At 45.9% G+C, this 22,373-nt stretch overlaps 1 protein-coding gene across 2 annotated transcripts in view; it reads left to right on the top strand.

Annotated features, from left to right (window-relative positions):
• AP3B1 (adaptor related protein complex 3 subunit beta 1) overlaps positions 1-22,373 on the top strand; it is a 350,885-nt gene that overhangs the window by 106,959 nt on the left and 221,553 nt on the right. For both annotated transcript variants that reach the window (XM_075325641.1, XM_075325633.1), the window contains exons 9-13: positions 1,547-1,644; positions 3,036-3,090; positions 3,167-3,238; positions 5,513-5,575; positions 7,068-7,200. In XM_075325641.1, coding sequence (XP_075181756.1) covers positions 1,547-1,644; positions 3,036-3,090; positions 3,167-3,238; positions 5,513-5,575; positions 7,068-7,200 — 421 coding nt within the window. The remainder of the gene's footprint in view (positions 1-1,546; positions 1,645-3,035; positions 3,091-3,166; positions 3,239-5,512; positions 5,576-7,067; positions 7,201-22,373) is intronic.

Genomic DNA, 22,373 nt, shown 5'->3' with positions numbered 1-22,373 from the left:
TTAGCAGCCATACTCCCCTCCTGTGCCAGCGCAGTTTCCAGAAATGTCGGCACTGGTTCTCCCTGCGGCCGGTCAGCAGTTGTCACCCCCCTCTTCAGTTATGTCCGAAGAAGGGCACAGAGAAGCAGCCTCTGATTGGCTGCAGGGATCATTTAACGTCGCAATGTGACGCAAACCCCAGGAGAGCCAGTGCCGACACCGCAAGATGACACCAGTATGCGAGGTCCGTGTAAGGCTTTGTGCGCATGCTGCATCTTTGTGCTGACCACAAAGAAGCACGTTTTTGGTTCTAAAAAAACCCCTCTCTCGTCATGCATTGTTTTACCACGTTTTTGCCCAGTGCGTTTTTTAAGTGAACTCTATTGACTGGAAAAGCTCAAAAATGCTGGCAAAAACGCAGAAAGAATTGACATGCTGCATCTTTGTGGTTATCACAAAAATCTGCAACGTGCGGACAGAAAACCTGAAATCACATAGACTTTGCTGGGGAAGGAAATGCATGCAGTTTTAAAACCAAACCTGTACGCAAAAAACGCAGCGTGCGCACAAAGATCTAAGTGTTGTTATTTTACCGGGGGGAAGACAGAATGATTGAGAAGGGGTTGTCCGAGTATTGGTCAACCCCCTTTAAGGATTCAGAAACGAGGAAACAGTTAAAAGAAAAAGTAAGACGTTTATTGCGATGATAAAGAGCGAAAGATGCCGGAGCCGCTGCAACAATGACGTTGCGTGTTTTCCTGAAGAAACTTTTCCTGGGGAAACCCTGAGGCTGTGCTGGCGTCTAAATGATGCAATGTGCACAGGGCCTGATTGTGGATCCTGTTCCGTGTAGGAAATAATGAGTCATTGGAATAAATCTTAGGCTATATTCACACAGTGCGTTTTTGTTTTTTGGCATCAAAACCTGATTTTTTTGTGTTAAAAAAAAAAAAACCCAAAAACTGTTTTTCGCGGTTTTTGCTCCATATTTTGTTTTGTTTTTGGTGTCCTTTATCTACAGTACATATTTAAAATTACTTTCATTCATTCACCAAAAAAGCAGCAAAGACGCTGGAAGATTTGACACGCTGCTTTTTTAAAAAAACATAGCAGTTTTCAATTTGTCAGGGGGAAAAAAAAACAGGTTTGTGTCTGTGCTGAGATTTCTAAAATCTCATAGGTTTTTCTGGTGCTTTTTATTAGCATTGGTTTTATTCAAAACCAATGAAAATAAACATGCAAAGAAACACCGCAAAAACAGTGCGTGAACATAGCCTTAAAGCACCACTCCAGCTTTTTTTTTTTTATTTCAAAGCTGGAGTGGTGTTTTTATATTGAAATCCCCTGTCCTATACCCACCCTCTGGTGGCTTCATCTTTTATCACCACTTTTCCGGTCGGTCTCTGGCAATTTGTGACCTGCCGGCTGCTCCAGTGTTTGCTGGATCCCGATGGAGGTCAAAACTCAATGCGGGTCTATGGGAGCATCATTCTGGCCCTCAGAGACTTATACTTGGAGCTTGTGACGTAACTGCATTACCCAGAAGGTGTCGCTATGTTTTTCATAGGTGGTTATGGCAGTAGCGCAGCTTTACTGGCACTTGGCACCAAAATCTGAAACCATTACGATTGCCAAATCCTTGGTCCGTCTACTCCGCGGTCATCGGTAAGTAAAAAGATTAGTCTGCTTTTTTCCAAATTTGGTGGGGTTTTTTTTGTATTTTTTATTTTGTTTTGCTTTTGCAAATTTCACCTGGCAGCTGTTCCTGCAGGTCAGTGATTACGGTTTAATTTTTTATACCATTTGAAATAAATAACTCAACATTAGATAAAAAAAAAAAAAAAAATTGGCTTTGTGTTGTTTTTCTCTGAGATGCTTAAGGTTTTTTTTTTGCACATCAAGGCAATATTTATTTATTTTATTTTTTTTACTGACACTAATTTGTGGACATCACTGTTAATTATATTCTTTTAGGGATTTTTGGCAAAATAAAAACCCCAGTTTTGTAATTTTAGATTTTTTTTTTCCCTCTTTATGGCCTTTACCTTAGGGGTTAAGTAATTTTATACTTTAATGCGCCAGACAGCTTACTGATTTTATTTTTAATGGAGACAAGGGGTTGATTGGAATTTTTGTATTTTTGCTATTCTTTTATGTTGTTAAAATATTTATTTTATATTTTGCTTTCCCTATTTGTTCTATATACTGCAATGCTCCTGTATGCCAACAAAATGATGTTCTCCTATGAAGCCTCACTAGTGTCTGGGCTTCACACGATGAGTAAGATGTGGTCACTGTCAGTGATTGTCAGCAGCATTTAAATGGTTGGACAGGTTCAGTGTGAACAATCCCCAGCAAGCGCTGCTGTCAGAGGGGTCCTAGCTGTGTGAGAGACAGCATTGCTGGTCAGACGCCCTCCAACGTCAGCGCCTCATAGACATACGCATGTTACAATCATTATGTATGCAATTTAAAGACGACCAATCACCAGGATTTTCCTATATAAACTAAAGCCAGTGCTATACTGGCGCTATCATGCTGATTCTATACATACCTTTAGTTGTGAGATCGGATGTATACTTTCTGAAATACAGGCAAGTGAAGCTTGTGAAATACACTGTTACTTGATTGATAGGTGCTGCAGAATATCTAATAGGTGGGTCGGGTTTTGCTAGTTATTTCCACCTCTTCTGCTGCCTGTTCTTCCTCCTCTGTATCAGTTATTACACGGGAAGGAAGGACAGGCAGGCAGACAGGGACTGGAATAACTAGCAAAACCCAACCCCCACCTATTACATATTCTGCAGCACCTGTCAATCAAATAACCGTGCATTTCACAAACTTTACTTGACTGTATTTCAGAAATTATACATTCGATCTCACAACTAAAGTTATGTTTAGAATCTGCGTGATAGTGCCAGTATAGCACTGGCTTTATTTTATGTATAAAAATCCTGGTGGTTGGTCCTCTTTAAGTGTTCATTATTTATAGATCATTTTTGCTTTTTTACTCTTGTAGATTGTTTGATCCCATTAGTGTTGTTCTCTTTTTCTAGGGAGGTGCAGTACATTGTCCTACAGAACATTGCAACAATGTCCATACAGAGGAAGGTAATGCTGTAACTAGTGGGGGCGCCGTGTGCAACTTTAGCACCATCTATTGATACTGATATGTTTTATTTTGTAGGGTTTGTTTGAGCCATTTTTAAAGAGCTTCTACGTCCGATCAACTGACCCGACTATGATCAAAACCCTAAAGGTATGAGCAGGGAATTTAGTAAACCACCTTAAAGGGTAACTCGTCAGCTCAGGATTTTTTTTTTTTTTGAGGGGTTGTACACCCCCAATTTAATCAGTTCAATACTCCAAATAAAATAATACCTTTTGTATAGTCACTTCTGGCACCCTTATTCCAAGAGAGTGATGTGACTTGTCAGGTACCGGCTGCAGCTAAAGATCGGCCGCTCCCCAGCTACAGCCTTTAAGGGTGCTTTACACGCTGCGACATCACTAGCGATCTTATTAGTGATGTGACACGGCAGATTGCAGATGCGATCTGCCAAGATTGCACATGTGACCAGCGCTATAAAAACGATCTATGTGCGATCTCGGCAGATCGCATCTGCGATCTGGTGTGTCACATCGCTAACGAGATCGCTAGCGATGTCGCAGTGTGTAAAGCACCCTTTACTGTTTCCTCAGAGCAGACGTCTGAGCTGCAGCCAAAACAACACAAGCCACATCACTCTCTGGGAAGCGGGGCATGAGCTGAGAATAAACTGTTTTTATTTTTGGTAGGGTCCTGAATTAGTTTATTAGGGGGTTTCCAGTGGTGGTCAACACCTTGTACACCTACTTGGTATGTAAATTCCTGCATTTTGTAAACTAATATAAAGACGACCAGTCATTGAGACCCTTTTGTAGGACATACATTGGCTTTTTCACTATTGATGCCTCTGTCTACGTGACCTGTGTAAAGTTATTGGTCCCTTAGGATTTTGATGAAGCCAGCAATGGCGAAACATGTGGGACAGGCTCTTACCTAAAAAATTTTAATTTAGCAGATACTGGGGTAGGACATGATTATAGATATATATTGTATTAGTTGGTACGCGGCCAATTATACTACCTATATGAGGAATCCGTTTCATTAATATCCTATCCCCTCTCTGTTTTTTTTAATCTTAGCCAATTATTTGATTAATAAAAGTTATGTTTTAATGATCTCATTAGGGTACCTCTAGTTGCCCTTAGGGTCAAATTGTGTTTATAGTTGATTTAACCCTACGTTTTTCAGGGAATTTTTTGAGGTATTTTTTGGTAGTGGTCTCTAGGAGTCATCCTATGTAGTTGTGTACACTTTTAATGGGAGGAGGGTACTGGTGTGGAAGTGCATATTGGCCCTTAGTTTTCTCTGGACACCCAGGTATCACTGCCAGATGTGACACCAGTAAAGAACCCCTCAAATAAGTCAATCACCGCAGAAATGGCTTTCTGGTTCATATATCCTCTACTACTAAGCAGCTGTGCTAAAGGAACAGTCCAGGAAAAGTTCAGTGCTGTGGTATACCTAGTGACCCTGAGACTGATATGCAAGACCCATACACATATATATATATGTGTGTATATTCACTATATAATGCTGAACACGTCCTTCTGTCCGAAGCCGGGAAACAGTTTGACTGGCCAAAGGACCTTTAATTTTTTTTTTTCTTTATACAGTTAGCCACAAAAGTAAATTTCTGAGAATTGAGTCCCAGTAAGATCATTCTGGTTGCCTATAGCCACTGCAGAAGTAATTTGGGCCTCATTTATGAGAATTGGCTCCCAGTCACATCGTTCTGGTTGCCTATAGCAACCAGAGTGCAGCTTTCAGCATTGCAGCTGCTGAGGTAAAGTGAAAGCTGAGCTCTGATTGGTTGCTATGGAAAACTAGACCCTTATCAAGCATATCCAATAATGTATAGTAATATAATGCTGACTGCGTCTTTCTGTCCTAAGCCGGGATGTCCGGCGCGTGCACAGTTTTAAGTTAACATTGTAGTTGAAGTCTTCAATAAAGTGACGCCAGCACCTGCGCGCACTGCAAACTCCGGCGCCATTTTCTTTTAGACACTGTGTCTGTGAATATCATCAGTCACTAATTTGGTTCAGATGATATTCGCAGACACAGTATCTTCAATAAAATGGTGTCTGAAATCGCAGTATGCGCACGCACCGGTCTCAGGCGACGTTTTATTGAGTGATTCAACTACAATGTGAACATAATAGCACTGCAGGCGTCGGCCGCTCAGTGCAAAATTGAAATAAAGGGGAGGAAAGCAGCCAGGGGAGGAATAAAGAAGGCCCGAACCACATGAACTAAACAACTTAAAAAAAAGAACCACAGCGTTTACACCAAAAATGTAGTTTACCGAGACGTTTTTGCTCAATAAATACATTTCCTTTTCAGCTTTTGCTTCTATAAAAAATAATAATAAAAATGTGGCAATAAAAATGTTTGACATCCTGGTGTCTATTTCTTTCTTTGCAGCTTGAAATAATGACGAACCTGGCCAATGAAGCCAATATCTCTACCCTGCTGCGTGAATTCCAGGTCTGTCTGCATGTTATCCCCCTCTTATTCCCCAGGTCTCTACTATCTGCTGTGGACGCAGATCCGGGGCGATTCAGGACAAAAGGCAAAACAAACAGAAAATTAGTTTTCATTTTCTTGCTTTCTCGTTATGTGGTGTGTACATGATCTGCAGTCAGAGGGGGCATTGCGGAAATGACTGGAAATGTATTAATACATCAACAACTTCATGTTCACATTTCTGTTTGTTAAAGGGGGTTTCTAGTTTAAAATTGTTATGGTCCTTAGGATAACCTTAGGAGACCTTGGTGGCCATTCAACTGGCCCACGATGACCAATCCACTTTCCAGGACACTGTTCATGTAGGAATGCTCGGACCTGACACCCATAATTTGGTGGTGCACCATCACATTATCTGTGTCAGGTCCGAGCATTCCTTCACCAAGTCTCCCGATTTGACCCCCTTAGACTTTTATCTTTGGGTTCATCTGAAGGCAATTGTCTATGCTGCGAAGATACCAGATGTGCAGCATCTGAAACAACGGATACTGGAAGCCTGTGCTAGCATTTCTTCTGCGGTGTTGCTATCGGTGGGTCAAGAGTCGGAGAAGAGGGTTGCATTGACAATCCAACACAATGGGCAGCACTGGGCATAACCCAGGATGGGCCAGCATTACATGAACGAGGATTTACTAAACAGTTCTAATTAATTCCAAGGGAAAGGTAGCGCACAAGCCCGCTTTACAGAACAGTGATCCTAAAGAGACGACAGAACATTATCTTTGTTTCTCACCTGGCTTTCATATATATCGTTTCCAATACGCTGACATTACTGATTTATTGTAGTGCTATCCCTCCTATAGCAATCTCCCATCAAAAATAATTTTCAGGAGCGACTAGTGAGCAAAGCCTAAAGTAAGGCCGAAACGTTTATACAATCGCAAACTTCACAAATAAAAAACACATTTGAAACTAATCTCTGGAGAGTGCGGTGATTTTCTTGATTTTTTTAATAAATCTGTGACATTCACCCATTTTTTGCCAGGGAGAGGCACTCTGCGTCTCTGGAGTACGATGGGGATCATTGATGAGACCTCTGCTGGCTCTTGGCCGCCTCCGTTCTTATATTGAGTCAGTGTGATTAGTTACTTTTGGAGTCTGTAAAACAAAAATTGTAACCCTCTTTTCTTTTTGTTCTCTCCGGTTTTGCATTGTCCCTTGGCTATATTGTCGTAAAATTAAACCCTATTCATGTTCTGTTTGGTTATGTCAGTGCCGGCCTTGGCGCAGAACGTGAAAAGTAAATCTTTCAGCAGCCAGGGGGTCCCCAGAGATGGAATCGGGGCCGTGGATTCTCACACTGCGGCTCTGTGAAATGAAATTGTAGAAAAGGGAATGAATCGGGCAGATTGATACTTCATTACTATGTGAATTCACTTGTCACTGAGCTGCCCAAGTCTGTAATGCAATTTTAAAGTCCCCTTGTAACGTGCATAAATCTGTTTATTTTTAGACCTATGTAAAAAGCCAGGACAAGCAGTTTGCCGCAGCCACAATTCAAGCGATAGGACGATGTGCCACCAATATATCTGCTGTGACTGACACGTGTCTTAATGGCCTTGTGTACCTATTGTCAAACAGGGACGGTAAGATAATCCATCTTTTCCTTCATTTACATGTAGCATGACAACTTCCAATTGCTTTCTCTGCGGTAACCTTTTATACATTTCAAAGTTTGGAGGCACTTATTTTAGAAGGTCTGGTTCCTAAATGAAGGAGTGTCGGCTGCTTCTTACACTTGCCGCTTTTTTATTTTCTTTTTCAAATAAAGGTATTCAAATTATGATTTTTCGTCTCCTGTTACATTTCTGTCTACGCTTGGCTGTTCCTTTGTTAATCCTTCGGAAAAATTTGAGTATATTGACAACTGGGCGTATTCCCCACACCAGTAAGGCGTATCTTTATTGGTACACTATCCAATCAGTGCTGATCGTTTAGGGACACACCCAAGAGGAACATCTTAATCACATGAATTATACCACTGGCACTTTTTAGAGCCCATTGACTTATTATAGGGGTCTGTTGCATTCTTCTTTTATGGTGTTAAAAAAAAAAGACTCCAAATGTTCGTTAGAGGCTCCAAACAGCCTCAGATATAAAGCACTTTCTTTGTCGCTCCATTGGGAGACCCAGACAATTGGGTGTATAGCTTCTGCCTCCGGAGGCCACACAAAGTATTACACTTTAAAAAGTGTAACCCCTCCCCTCTGCCTATACACCCTCCCGTGCATCACGGGCCCATCAGTTTTATGCTTTGTGTTGAAGGAGGCACACATTCACGCAAGCTCCACATTTTAGTCAGCAGCAGCTGCTGATTGTATCGGATGGAAGAAAAGAGGGCCCCCACGGGGCCCCCGGCGTGCTCCCTTCTCACCCCACTAAGTCGGCGGTGCTGTCAAGGTTGAGGTACCCATTGCGGGTACAAAGGCTGGAGCCACATGCCGTTTTCCTTCCCCATCCCTTAGAGGCTCTGGGAGAAGTGGGATCCTAACCGGTCACCTTTCACTAGGACCTGGCTCCCTCCGCAGCCCCTGGGGGAATCTGATGGACAGGAGACTGGGTATCATCAGGGACAGGCCCTGCATCTAAAAGGTACTCTGTGTCCCCTTGGGGACGGCGCATGGAGCGCCTGTGTTACAGACGCTGCAGCGGCTGCTGTTTTTCTGTGACGACCGGGACTACCGCGCCGACCGTGCCTGTTCGTCGGCCGCGTTATTAAATTTAGTCCCCGGCTTCTGCGGCCTAGTACCATAACTCCCGCCCCCGGGCCTGCCAGTCAGGGGTAAGGGCGGGACGGTCGACTGGACGTCGGCAGTGAGGGCTGGAGCATACTTAGGTGTTCTCCTCCCCCCTCACTGAGCACTGTGGGGCACCAGATTCCCGCACTTTATTAGTCACCGCCCACGGCTCCCTCCTCCCCTGAGAACTCTGGCAGCCATTGTTACAATCACTTCTGCAGGTGGAGGATTTCAGAACGAGCTCCACAGCTCTGGGAGGCCCAGGCGGGGAATCTGGTGGACACACAACCGCTTTGGGCGGTCGGTAAGCCACACCGGTTACCAGGTGCTGGCCCCCCTGAGGTGCCGAAGTGTATATGTATATGTATATATATATATATATATATATATATATATATATATATATATATATATATATATATATATATATATATATAGTATACATTTTCTCTGTTCGGCCGCATTATTTTGCTTTTGGCTATATACCCTCACTGATCACTCTCAGAGGAGACAACAGCATGTCGTCCGCAAAGAGCAAGGGTGCCAAGGCACAGGCTTATTTTGCAACCTGTACCTCTTGTGCGGCTATGTTACCTGCAGGTTCCACCTACCCTCACTGTGTGCAATGCTCGGCCCCTGTGGCACTCACTCAGCCGGAGCCTCGGGCACTGGTTGGACCCTCGGCTCAGGTAGAACCGCCGGCTTCCACTGTCCAGGTGGCAGGGACAGAGTTTGCAGTTTTGGCTGAGAAACTCTCTGAGTCGCTTTCACAATCCATGGCTCAGTCTATGGACAAATGGTCTGCTAAGATACTAGAAGCCTTGCAGTCCAGATCGGTAACACAGGCCCAGGGCACTGTGAGTTCATCGCCCCCAGGCCCCTCTCGGTCGGCGCAGCAAAGTGCTCCTGGGGTGACACCTAGGTCCCACGGTGAGGACTCCGACACGGACCGCAGTCCCAGACCGGCTAAGCGGGCTCGCTGGGAACCTTCCCCGACTTCATCACGCTGTTCGGGGTCTCAGCATGAGGACTCTCTGGAGGATGAAGCGGACGTCGCAGCTCAGGGCTCTGATCCTGACGTTGCTCTCAATCTAGATACACCTGAAGGGGACGCCATAGTAAATGACCTTATAGCGTCCATCAACCAGGTGCTAGATCTTTCTCCCCCAACTCCACCTATAGAGGAGTCGACTTCGCACAGTTTAGGTTTCCCAAACGTACACGGAGTGCGTTTTTCGATCACTCTAACTTCAGAGATGCTGTCCAGAAGCACAGAGCATTTCCGGACAAGCGCTTTACTAAGCGCCTTAATGACACACGTTACCCCTTCCCCCCTGACGTAGTTAAGGGTTGGGCTCAGTGTCCCAAGGTGGATCCTCCAGTCTCTAGACTGGCGGCTAGATCCGTAGTATCAGTGGCAGATGGTTCATCGCTCAAGGATGCCACTGACAGGCAAATAGAGCTCCTGGTGAAATCCATCTATGAAGCCATAGGCGCGTCTTTTGCTCCGGCCTTTGCAGCAGTGTGGGCACTCCAAGCTATCTCAGCTTGTCTGTCTGAGATTAATGCGGTCACACGTACCTCTGCTCCGCAAGTTGTGTCTTTGACTTCTCAGGCGTCAGCCTTTTCGTCCTACGCCATGAACGCCGTCCTGGACTCTGCGAGCCGTACAGCGGTAGCATCCGCCAATTCGGTGGCAGTCCGCAGGGCCATGTGGCTACGCGAATGGAAGGCAGACTCTGCTTCCAAGAAGTTCTTAACCGGTTTGCCATTTTCTGGCGACCGTTTGTTTGGCGAGCAATTGGACGAAATTATTAAACAATCCAAGGGAAAGGACTCGTCCTTACCCCAGTCCAAACCAAACAGACCTCAGCAACGAAAAATACAACCGAGGTTTCGGTCCTTTCGGCCCTCAGCCAGGTCCCATTCCTCCACGTCCAACAGGTCAGAGAAGGGCCAGAGGAACTCTTCTGCATGGCGGTCTAAGTCACGTCCTACAAAGACCGCCGGAGGAACCGCCTCCAAGGCGGCCTCCTCATGACTTTCGGCCTCCCCAAACCGCATCCTCGGTCGGTGGCAGGCTCTCCCGCTTTTGCGACGCCTGGTGGCCACATGTCCAAGACCGATGGGTGAGAGACATTCTGTCTCACGGTTACAGGATAGAGCTCAGTTCTCGTCCTCCGACTCGTTTCTTCAGAACATCTCCGCCCCCCGAGCGAGCCGATGCACTTTTTCAGGCGGTGAACACTCTGAAGGCAGAAGGAGTTGTGATCCCCGTTCCCCTTAAAGAACGTGGTCGCGGTTTTTACTCCAACTTGTTCGTGGTGCCAAAAAAGGACGGATCATTCCGTCCCGTTCTGGACCTCAAACTGCTCAACAGACACGTGAGAACCAGACGGTTCCGGATGGAATCTCTCCGCTCTGTCATCGCCTCGATGTCCCAAGGAGACTTCCTAGCATCAATCGACATCAGGGATGCTTATCTCCATGTGCCGATTGCACCAGAGCATCAACGCTTCCTGCGTTTCGCCATCGGGGACGAACACCTTCAGTTCGTGGCACTGCCTTTCGGCCTGGCGACAGCCCCACGGGTCTTCAACAAGGTCATGGCAGCAGTGGTGGCGGTCCTACACTCTCAGGGCCACTCGGTGATCCCTTACTTAGACGATCTTCTAGTCAAGGCACCCTCCCGGGTGGCATGTCAACACAGCCTGACCATTGCTCTGGAGACTCTCCAGAGGTTCGGGTGGATCATCAATTTCCCAAAGTCAAAATTGACACCGACCCAATCACTGACTTACCTCGGGATGGAGTTTCATACTCTCTCAGCGATAGTGAAGCTTCCGCTGGACAAACAGCGTTCACTGCAGACAGGGGTGCAATCTCTCCTTCGGGCCCTGTCACACCCCTTGAGGCGCCTCATGCACTTCCTAGGGAAGATGGTGGCAGCAATGGAGGCAGTTCCCTTTGCGCAGTTTCATCTGCGTCCACTTCAATGGGACATTCTCCGCAAATGGGACAGGAGGTCGACGTCCCTAGACAAGAACGTCTCTCTTTCACTGGCAGCCAAAACCTCTCTTCAGTGGTGGCTTCTTCCCACTTCTTTGTCGAAGGGAAAATCCTTCCTGCCCCCATCCTGGACTGTGGTCACGACGGACGCGAGTCTGTAAGGGTGGGGAGCGGTCTTCCTCCACCACAGGGCTCAGGGAACCTGGACTCCGACAGAGTCCTCCCTTCAGATCAATGTTCTGGAGATAAGGGCAGTGTATCTAGCCCTAAAGGCGTTCCATTGGTGGCTGGAGGGCAGGCAGATCCGAATACAGTCGGACAACGCCACGGCGGTCGCGTACATCAACCACCAGGGCGGCACACGCAGTCGTCAAGCCTTCCAAGAAGTTCGGCGGATTCTGCTGTGGGCGGAAGCCACAGCCTCCACCATCTCCGCAGTTCACATCCCGGGCGTAGAAAACTGGGAAGCAGACTTTCTCAGTCGCCAGGGCATGGACGCAGGGGAATGGTCTCTTCACCCGGACATGTTTCAAGAGATCTGTTGCCGCTGGGGAACGCCGGACGTCGACCTCATGGCGTCTCGGCACAACAACAAAGTCCCGGCATTCATGGCACGGTCTCAAGATCACAGAGCTCTGGCGGCGGACGCATTAGTTCAGGATTGGTCGCAGTTTCGACTGCCTTATGTATTTCCTCCTCTGGCACTGCTGCCCAGAGTGTTACGCAAGATCAGGTCCGACTGCCGCCGCGCCATCCTCGTCGCTCCAGACTGGCCGAGGAGGTCGTGGTACCCGGATCTGTGGCACCTCACGGTGGGTCAACCGTGGGCACTCCCAGACCGTCCAGACTTGCTGTCTCAAGGGCCATTTTTCCATCTGAATTCTGCAGCCCTCAACCTGACTGTTTGGCCATTGAGTCCTGGCTCCTAGCGTCCTCAGGGTTATCTCAAGATGTCATTGCCACCATGAGACAGGCCAGGAAACCAACGTCCGCCAAGATCTATCACAGGGCTTGGAAGATCTTCTTATCCTGGTGCGCTGATCAGGGTTTTACCCCCTGGCCGTTTGCCTTACCCACTTTTCTTTCTTTCCTTCAATCCGGAATGGACAAGGGTTTGTCTCTCGGCTCTCTCAAGGGACAAGTATCGGCGCTTTCCGTGTTTTTTCAAAAGCGTCTAGCCAGGCTTCCGCAGGTCCGCACGTTCCTGCAGGAAGTTTGCCACATAGTCCCACCTTACAAGCGTCCGCTGGAACCCTGGGATCTTAACAGGGTGCTCACGGCTCTTCAGAAACCACCTTTCGAGCCGATGCGAGATGTCTCTCTATCACGCCTTTCGCAGAAGGTGGCCTTCCTAGTGGTAGTCACATCACTTCGGAGAGTGTCTGAGCTAGCAGCGCTGTCATGCAAAGCCCCCTTCCTGGTGTTTCACCATGATAAGGTGGTTCTGCGTCCGCTCCCGGAATTTCTCCCTAAGGTGGTATCCCCTTTTCATCTCAATCAGGATATCTCCTTGCCTTCTTTTTGCCCTCATCCAGTTCACCATTGTGAAAAGGATTTGCACTTGTTAGATCTGGTGAGAGCACTCCGGCTCTACATTTCTCGCACGGCGCCCCTGCGCCGTTCGGATGCGCTCTTTCTCCTTGTCGCTGGCCAGCGTAAGGGGTCGCAGGCTTCCAAGTCAACCTTGGCTCGGTGGATCAAGGAACCGATTCTTGAAGCCTACCGTTCTTCTGGGCTTCCGATTCATTCAGGGCTGAAAGCCCATTCTACCAGAGCCGTAGGTGCATTCTGGGCATTGCGGCACCAGGCTACGGCTCAGCAGGTGTGTCAGGCGGCTACCTGGTCGAGTCTGCACACTTTCACGAAACACTATCAGGTGCATACCTATGCTTCGGCAGACGCCAGTCTAGGTAGGCGAGTCCTTCAGGAGGCGGTTGCCCACCTGTAAGAGGGGGCCGTTTTCGGCTCTTTTTATCGAGGTATTCTTTTACCCACCCAGGGACTGCTTTTGGACGTCCCAATTGTCTGGGTCTCCCAATGGAGCGACAAAGAAGGGAATTTTGTTTACTTACCGTAAATTCCTTTTCTTCTAGCTCCTATTGGGAGTCCCAGCACCCGCCCCTGTTCCCTTCGGGCTGTTGTTCTTTTGTGTACACATGTTGTTCATGTTGAATTGTTCTTTTGGTTCATGGTTTCAGTTCTCCGAACATCCTTCGGATTGAATTTACCTTAGACCAATTTATAAGTTTCCTCCTTCCTGCTTTGGCACCAAAACTGATGGGCCCGTGATGCACGGGAGGGTGTATAGGCAGAGGGGAGGGGTTACACTTTTTAAAGTGTAATACTTTGTGTGGCCTCCGGAGGCAGAAGCTATACACCCAATTGTCTGGGTCTCCCAATAGGAGCTAGAAGAAAAGGAATTTACGGTAAGTAAACAAAATTCCCTTCTTTTACATTGTAACATCTCTAGAATCCGCCCTTTCTTCACCATGGAGAATACAAAAACCCTCACTGTGGCCCTGATCCACTCCCACCTTGACTACTGCAATTCTCTATTAATTGGTTTCCCCCTAACTAAACTCTCTTCTCTACCGTCCATCCTTAATGCAGCAGCCAGGGTCATCTATCTGGCTAATCATTACTCGGATGCTTCTGCTCTGTGCCAGTCATTGCACTGGCTGCCCATACATTATAGGACCCAATTCAAACTGCTTGTTCTCACCCACACAGCTCTCCACAGTGCGGCACCCTCATACATCTCCACCCCTATCAATCTATGACCCTACCCGTTCTCTACGCCCTGCAAACGACTTTCGACTATTATCCACACTAATCCGAATATCCCACTCCCGGATACAAGATTTCTCCCGAGCTGCACCAATCTTCTGGAACGCTCTACCCCAAGAAACTAGGATGAACCACAGCTTCAGATGCTCCCTAAAAACACATCTTGTTAGGGTGGCATATCACACTCCCTAACCGAATTCAATTCACACAGCCCCTCCACTACTTCTCAGAATATAATTCTCAAACTCCACAGCACCCAAAGGCATATCAAAGATTGGCTAATGACTGGTCCAGGCAGCCATTATCTATCCCCCATTTCTTTGAGATGGCTGGATTGTCGTTGTAAATAAGCCCCTGTACCTTATCACCCCCCATCTCATTGTAGATTGTAAGCTCTCATGAGCAGGGTTGTCTTTATTGCTCTAATTATTGTATTTTCTATAACTGATACTTGTTTGTATATGAACCTCTGAATTGTAAAGCGCTGCTGAATATATAAAGATTATTATTATTATTATTATTATTAGCATTGTAAGTACAGGAGAGGGGATAGTATGGACAGTGCTGTTGGCTGCGGTTTGCTGCGTTTTTGATCTCTGCATTTTGCTGCGTTTTTTATCTCTACGTTTTGCGTTTTTTTTCCAATACATTGCATGGGTGGAAAACGCAGTTGAACGAAGAAAAGAATTGACATGACCATTTTTTTAAATTTTTTTTTCCAGCTCAAAAATGCAGCTTAAAAAAAAAGAAAAAAGTTGTGTGCGAACAGCAAAAATGAAAACTCATAGGCTTTGCTGGGGAAGCAAAGTCATGCAGTTTTGAGCCCAAAAACGCACCCGAAAAGTGCCCAGAAACGCAGCAAAAAACGCACTGTGCGCACATAGCCTAACCTGTTCTTTCTTAAAACTGAAAAAAATGTGGTATGTAATTATATATAGAGACTTTCTCTCTTAAGCCATGGCCCGTTACCATCCAAGCACGACATTTTCCAGGACCGTCGTCTTGTCCGGCAGATGGCCACTGATGGGTGGGCAGTTGACTCTCCTGTCTGTCAGCACTATGCCCTGGATGATCAAAATTCATTTTCCTTGAATCCAGACCTAGTCTCAATGAGAAGCAGATCTTTCAGATAAAACAATTGGATCTGGGCTTTCAAACAATTTTAAAATCTCCTATTTTGTCAAATTTAGAGGGAACCTGCCATTAGATTTACGCTGCCCGAATAATCAGTAGGGTTAGGCAAGACCTGGCGGTGCTCTGGCGTATCGGAGAACACGTAGTTTGAGAAGCTGAGTAGATACTATAGGGAAAGACCTCAGCAGTGCAGTGTGGCCCCCGGCCAGTGTCTCCCCTCTAGATCGTCTGTCTGTGTCTGTCCCATGTGTGTATCTAAGGTCACATCTGGATGTACAAAGGGAGACCTGGAGCGGAGCGGAGGGAGCAGGGGACCACATCGGACTAGTAAAGTCTCTCCTTGTCCTTTGTGGCTTTTCAGATGTTTTTTTTCTGAAACGTAGCGGCTTTTCGGGATGAAGCCTACCTGTCAGCAGTCACACCGCCCGGCTGTGATTCCTGCCGCTCGTCATTCGCGCAGTATAAATCTGATGGGCTCCCTCTGATGAGTTGCACTTATTCTACAAGTTTAGTTCGGAGTTTTTTTGTTACTTTTTCTATACTCCGTTTTCTTCCCGTCACATTATCACACTGACAGTAAATTAAAGGGTTATTCCCCATCCCCCACCTCCACTAAAAAAATGTCAATGCTGAGTTCAGCCATCATGTTAGTATTATCTGTGGCTGTGAGCTCCATTAAAGTGCAGTGATCAGACGTGACAAGGTGGATGGTAAATCCTCCTGCATTGTGATGATTTGCCTGAAGCTGCCTGTAGGGGGCACTGGCGGGAAGCAAATCTCCTGCTACAACTTTTCTGTGCATTGAATCCTTCTGCTAAGAAAAAGGTTATTTGCTTCAGTAACGCGTTTTAGGATTATATTCTTTAGTAGGGAAATAATTAAACACATTTTTGCCTATGAAATAATGGCGAAGGGCAAGCGACATGGTGCTGTGCTGGCGCAGAACGCAATAACGCAGCGCTCAGCCGTGACATTACTTAACGTGACGAAATAAGAGTGTTATACAAACTGGACATGTCGTTAAGGAGCCCTGTACGTCTGATGTGTGACAATATGCCAGTACTTACCGTGCCGGTGTACGGCTTCTTCAGTTGTGGCTAAGCAAAGCCATACGTGTATGAAGAAGCGTCATCAGTCGGATGTGTATGAAGCGTCTCGTAGGTGTGATGACGGCAGTCGTGATCACCATTGATGTCCTGAAGGGGTTGTTTTCTGCCTACATTATTTATTTCTATCGATACGAAGGAAGATTCTGCATTTATCCCATTCCCCACGTTGCAATTTTCCATTTTTGCCCATTCGTTTTCTCCTTTGTGTCCAAGAGCCATATCTTCTTCTTTTTTTTTTTTTTTTTTTTTTTTTTAATTTTTTTTATTATATTATATTTTATTTTATGTTTTAGCCAACATCACTATATGAGGGCTTGTTCAAAGCCTGAAAACATTTCCAGGTTCACCAAATTTTTGCTTGTTTCATTTTTCCTAGATCCTTAACATTTTTCAATTTTCGGTGCATGAGGTGGTGCGAGGGCCTGCCTTGTGCGCTTCGAGCCAACATTTTTATTGATACCATATTGGGGTAGAAACAGTGTCTTGATCTCCTTGTTAGCATTTTGTTTCAGATGGTGCAGTGGCCCCATCTCCCCCCCTCATTTTTTTTTCCATTGCACCGTTGACCGAAATCTAAAATCTTTCATTACATCAGAATGTCTGCAGCCACTAATCTAACTGACACATCACTGGGTTCAGGATCACTTTCTCTACATCCTGCTGCTTTCAGATGAGGTAGCAAAAACCTGCTGACAAACTCCCTTTAAAGGGAATCTGTGACCAGGTTTTTGCCAACCTAACCTGAGAGCTGCCTAAGGTAGGGGCAGAGATCCTGATTTCAGCGATGTGTCACTTACTGGGCTTTTTAGTGTAGTTTTGATAAAATCACTGGTTAATCAGCAGTAGATTATTATTACAAGGCTTCCTGTCGTGCTGCAGGTAGTCCAGCATATTCATGAGCTCTGTATAACTGCTAGATCTTCAGCATCATTGATTTTTCAAAATGACAGCAAACATCAGTAAATGACACATTGCTGTAATCAGGGTCTCTGTCTCTACATGATGCTGCTCTTAAGGGTACTTTACACGCTGCGACATCGCTACCGATATATCGTCTGGGTCACGTCATTAGTGACGCACATCTGGTTACGGTAGCGACATCGCAGCGTGTGACAGCAAGGAGCGACTATCAACGATTGAAGAATCTTTCAAAAACGTTGATCGTTGACACATCGCTCCTTTCCTTAATATCGTTGCTGCCACAGGTACGATGTTGTTCGTCGTACCTGCGGCAGCACACATCGCTATGTGTGACACCGCAGGAACGACGAACATCTCCTTACCTGCGTCCACCGGCTATGTGGAAGGAAGGAGCTGGGCGGGATGTTACGTCTCGCTAATCTCCGCCCCTCCGCTTCTATTGGCCGGCCGCTTACTGACGCCGCAGTGACGTCGCTATGACGCCGAACGCACCTCCCCCTTGAGGGAGGGATTGTTCGGCGGTCACAGCAACGTCTCTGACCAGGTATGAGCGTGTGACGCTGCCGTAGCGATAATGTTCGCTAAGGCAGCGAGCACCAAATGTCGCACAAACGACGGGGGCGGGTGCTATCGTGCTCAACATCGCTAGCGATGTTACAGCGTGTAAAGCACCCTTTAGATGGGGAGCAAAAACCTGGTGACAGATTCCCTTTAATGAATTTTATATATGAAAAGATCGGACTTTTACGGATGTCCTGTTATGACAAGCACAGGGTGGGGGGGGAGTCATGCGAATCCATCAGTGTCCCATGAGCGCATCGCTGGGGGTACTTATGGGCGGTTAGAACAGATTGATGGACGATCACTCATAGATTGACAGAATCATTTAACAGTCACGGCATTGCTCTGCTCCACTTTTGGCTGTTAAAGGCAGATGATGGCTGAGTAATACACTGATTATCTGCTGCAAAAGATGCAAACAAAGTTGTTAAGCTCACCTCCGTTATGGAGCCAACATGTGACGCAGCAGTATGTCAGTAAGGGTTAAAGGGTTTGTCCAGGGTTAGAAAAACATGCTGCCGCCTTTCAGAAACAACCCCACTCCTTCCCGTGGGCTGTGCATGGTATTGCAACCCAGCTCTGATCACCTCAGTGGTTCAGAATAGCAATTCTGGACTCTGGAATTTTTTTTTTTCTTTAAACTGTATTTTTCATTCCTTGAAGGAATTCACATGCACATTAGCAGCAATAGTCTGAGTCTTGGACCCTGTCTTGTGTATTGAAGCATTTAATGAGTGTGTGTAAAGATCCTTGTGAAAGAGGGAGCAGGCATCACCCGCTGTGATGAGTGGATCTTGCGTTACCAGCTGTGTATAGAGGTGTTATCAGCCATTGTAATCCTAATCTGGGATGATAATGAGCCTGCTGAGAACTTAAAAGGAAGCATAAAATGGCTCCAGTGGCCAACTTGAAAATGCAAAGGTTACAAAGATATCTATCTATCTATATCTCTATATCTCTATATCTCTAGCTGTACTACCCGGCTTCGCCCGGGTTAATAACTGTTGTTAACAAAATAGAATGTATTAACAAAAATTTATTCTGCACACAATATCCACTGCCCGGGATAGTAACTGTCTCTGTTTCTCTCCCATTCTCTGTCTCCCCCTCTGTATATATCTCTCTGTCTCTCTCTCTCTATCTCTTTGTCTATCTGTCTCTTTCCCTTTCTGTCTCTGACTGTCTCTTTCTCCGTCTGTCTCAATCTCTTTCCCTGTCTATCTACCTCTGTCATTTTCGCTGTCTGTTTCTTTCCCTGTCCCTCTCTGTCCCTCTCTGTCCCTCTCTGTCCCTCTCTGTCCCTCTCTGTCCCTCTCTGTCCCTCTCTGTCCCTCTCTGTCCGTCTCTGTCCGTCTCTGTCCGTCTCTGTCCCTCTCTGTCCCTCTCTGTCCCTCTCTGTCCCTCTCTGTCCCTCTCTGTCCCTCTCTGTCCCTCTCTGTCCCTCTCTGTCCCTCTCTGTCCGTCTCTGTCCGTCTCTTTGCCTGTGTCTGTCTCTTTGCCTGTGTCTGTCTCTTTGCCTGTGTCTGTCTTTCACTCTTTCCCTGTCTGTCTCTTTCCCTGGCTGCATTGTGACACGCCAACATTCCATATAAGGGCGTGGCTGTGCATTCTTCTGAAGTTCTGGCTTCACTGTGGCTCCCAGCTCCATTCGCTTACGCACGCACGCACGCACGCACGCACGCGCACACACATACATGCACACACATACATGCACACACATACATGCACACACATACATGCACACACATACATGCACACACATACATGCACACACATACATGCACACACATACATGCACACACATACATGCACACACATACATACACACACACATATACACACACACATATACACACACACATATACACACACACATATACACACACACATACATACATACATACATACATACATACATACATACATACATACATACATACATACATACATACTCACATATATATACACATACACACACATTCATTCATTCAGCTTTATATATTGGATAAAGAATATGTTGTGGAAAAAAAAGTGAATTTAAAAAAGAAAACACAGATAAGGTTTAATTTCTGACAACATATTCCCTTACCAGTTGATATTCCCTGTAAAGTGGACTTCTCTTAGGTTTTCTGCCCGTCACACACGAGATACAAACTGATCACTTTGTCCCCCATGCTTGTCAACAGCACATCCTCTATATACTGCCGACTTTGATGACCTTTGTGCCACCACAAACGATCCAATCCATTGCCAAGCAAGCGTTATTTTTCTTTGTCGGCTGATTGGCGCCATCTGGGACCAGCCTTCATATGACCATAACCTGTGTAAATGGACTTTTAAACATATAAGGAGGTTTGAAGACATTAAAGCAAAATTTATATAAATTTTGCATGGCTTTCCAGTATTTAAAGAATCAACCAAATTTTCAGCATCTGTAATGTTCCTTCCTATGACAATGTGCAGGCGTTGTGCTGCCCTCCAGCAGGTGACAGCACAGTACCATGAATATACGTCTTGTCTGTGTATATGCCTTTCTCATCTATTCATAGAAGAACTGGAAATGTGACGATGATGGATGATTCCTCACCTGTATGACCCGTGTGTGATTCTCCATGTATGTGATCAGCATGTTGCACGTTTTCAGGTTCACAAATGATACTATGTAAATGTAGGTAAATCGTATACATGTGAGTCATAACAAATTAATTTTATTAAATTATATCAATAAATAAATTAGTAAATTAATCTTTACGTTGCAAAGGTGCTGATTGTATATTTATATATGTACTAGCTGTACTACCCGGCTTCGCCCGGGTTAATAACTGCTGTTAACAAAATAGAATGTATTAACATTCCCGGGATAGAATGTATAAATAGAATGTATTAACGCCCGGGATAGTAACTGTCTCTGTTTCTCTCCAATTCTCTATGTCTCCCCCCTCTGTATATATCTCTCTGTCTCTCTATCTTTGTCTGTCTGTCTCTTTCTCCGTCTGTCTCAATCTCTTTCTCTGTCTGTCTATCTATCTCTTTCCTTGTCTGTCTATCTATCTCTGTCACTTTCCCTGTCTGTCTCTTTCCCTCTCTTTCCCTGTCTGTCTGTTTCCCTGTGTCTGTCTCTTTACCTGTCTGTGTCTGTCTCTTAACCTGTCTCTCTCTTCCCCTCTCTTTCCCTGTCTCTCTTTCCCTGTCAGTCTGTCTCTTTTGTGTCTGTCTCTTAACCTGTCTATGTCTGTTTCTTACCCTGTCTGTGTCTGCCTCTTTCCCTGGCTGCATTGTGACACCCCAACATTCCATATAAGGGCGTGGCTGCGCATTCTTCTGAAGTTCTGGCTGCACTGTGGCTCCCAGCTCCATTCGCTTTAATGGAGGCAGGTTTTTTTGGCGAAAAACTGTAAAGAGCGGGGTTAAAATTTCCCCTCGAAACATAGCCTATGACGCTCTCGGGGTCCAGAAGTGGGAGTGTGCAAACTTTTGTGGCTGTAGCTGCGACGGTGCGGATGCCAATCCCGGACATACACACACACACACACACACACACACACACACACACACACACACACACACACACACACACACACACACACACACACACACACACACACACACACATTCAGCTTTATATATTAGATATTATACATATGTATGCATGTGTGTATATATACACATACAGAGTACAGACCGGCATAGGGCGAAAGTGAATCTCCACTGACCGGGATGACCGTTATCTTATTCAAATGTCACTCAGTAACCGCAGGATGACATCAAGTGACCTACAAAAGGAATGGCTTATGGCAGCTGGGGTGAAGTGCACGGCAAGAATAGTTCGTAACAGGCTCCTAGAGGCAGGGCTCAAGTCATGTAAAGCTAGAAAAAAAAGCATTTCATCAATGAGAAGCAAAGGAGAGACAGGCTGAAGTTTGCCAAAGACCATAAGCATTGGACCATAGAGGACAGGAGTAAGGTATTCTTCTCTGATGAGTCTAATTTTCAGCTTTGCCCAACACCTGGTCGTCTAATGGTTTAGATGAAGACTTGGAAAGGCATACAAGCCACAGTGTCTTGCACCCACTGTGAAATTTGGTGGAGGATCGGTGATGATCTGGGGAGGCTTCAGCAAATCTGGAATTTGGCAGATTAAACTTTGCGAAGGATGTATGAACCAAGCCGCATACAAGGTTATCCTGGAAAAACAGTTGCTTCCTTTTGCTCAGGCAATGTTCCTCAACTAAGGACTGTTTTTTCCAGTAGGACAATGCACCATGCCACACAGCTAGGTCAATCAATGTGTGGATGAAGGACCACCACATCAAAACCCTGTCATGGCCAGCCCAATCTCTAGACCTGAACCCCATTGAAAACCTCTGGAATGTAATCAAGAGGAAGATGGATAGTCACAAGCCATCAAACAAAGAAGAACTACCTAAATTTTTGCACTAGGAGTGGCATAAGGTCACCCAAAAGCAATGTGAAAGACTGGTGGAAAACATGCCAAGATGC

The sequence above is a fragment of the Anomaloglossus baeobatrachus genome, chromosome 1, assembly GCF_048569485.1.
Source record: "Anomaloglossus baeobatrachus isolate aAnoBae1 chromosome 1, aAnoBae1.hap1, whole genome shotgun sequence".
NCBI classification, from domain to species: Eukaryota; Metazoa; Chordata; class Amphibia; order Anura; family Aromobatidae; genus Anomaloglossus; species Anomaloglossus baeobatrachus.
The sequence above is the reverse complement of the archived record's forward strand: the minus strand, read 5'-3'. Positions and strand labels throughout refer to the sequence as shown.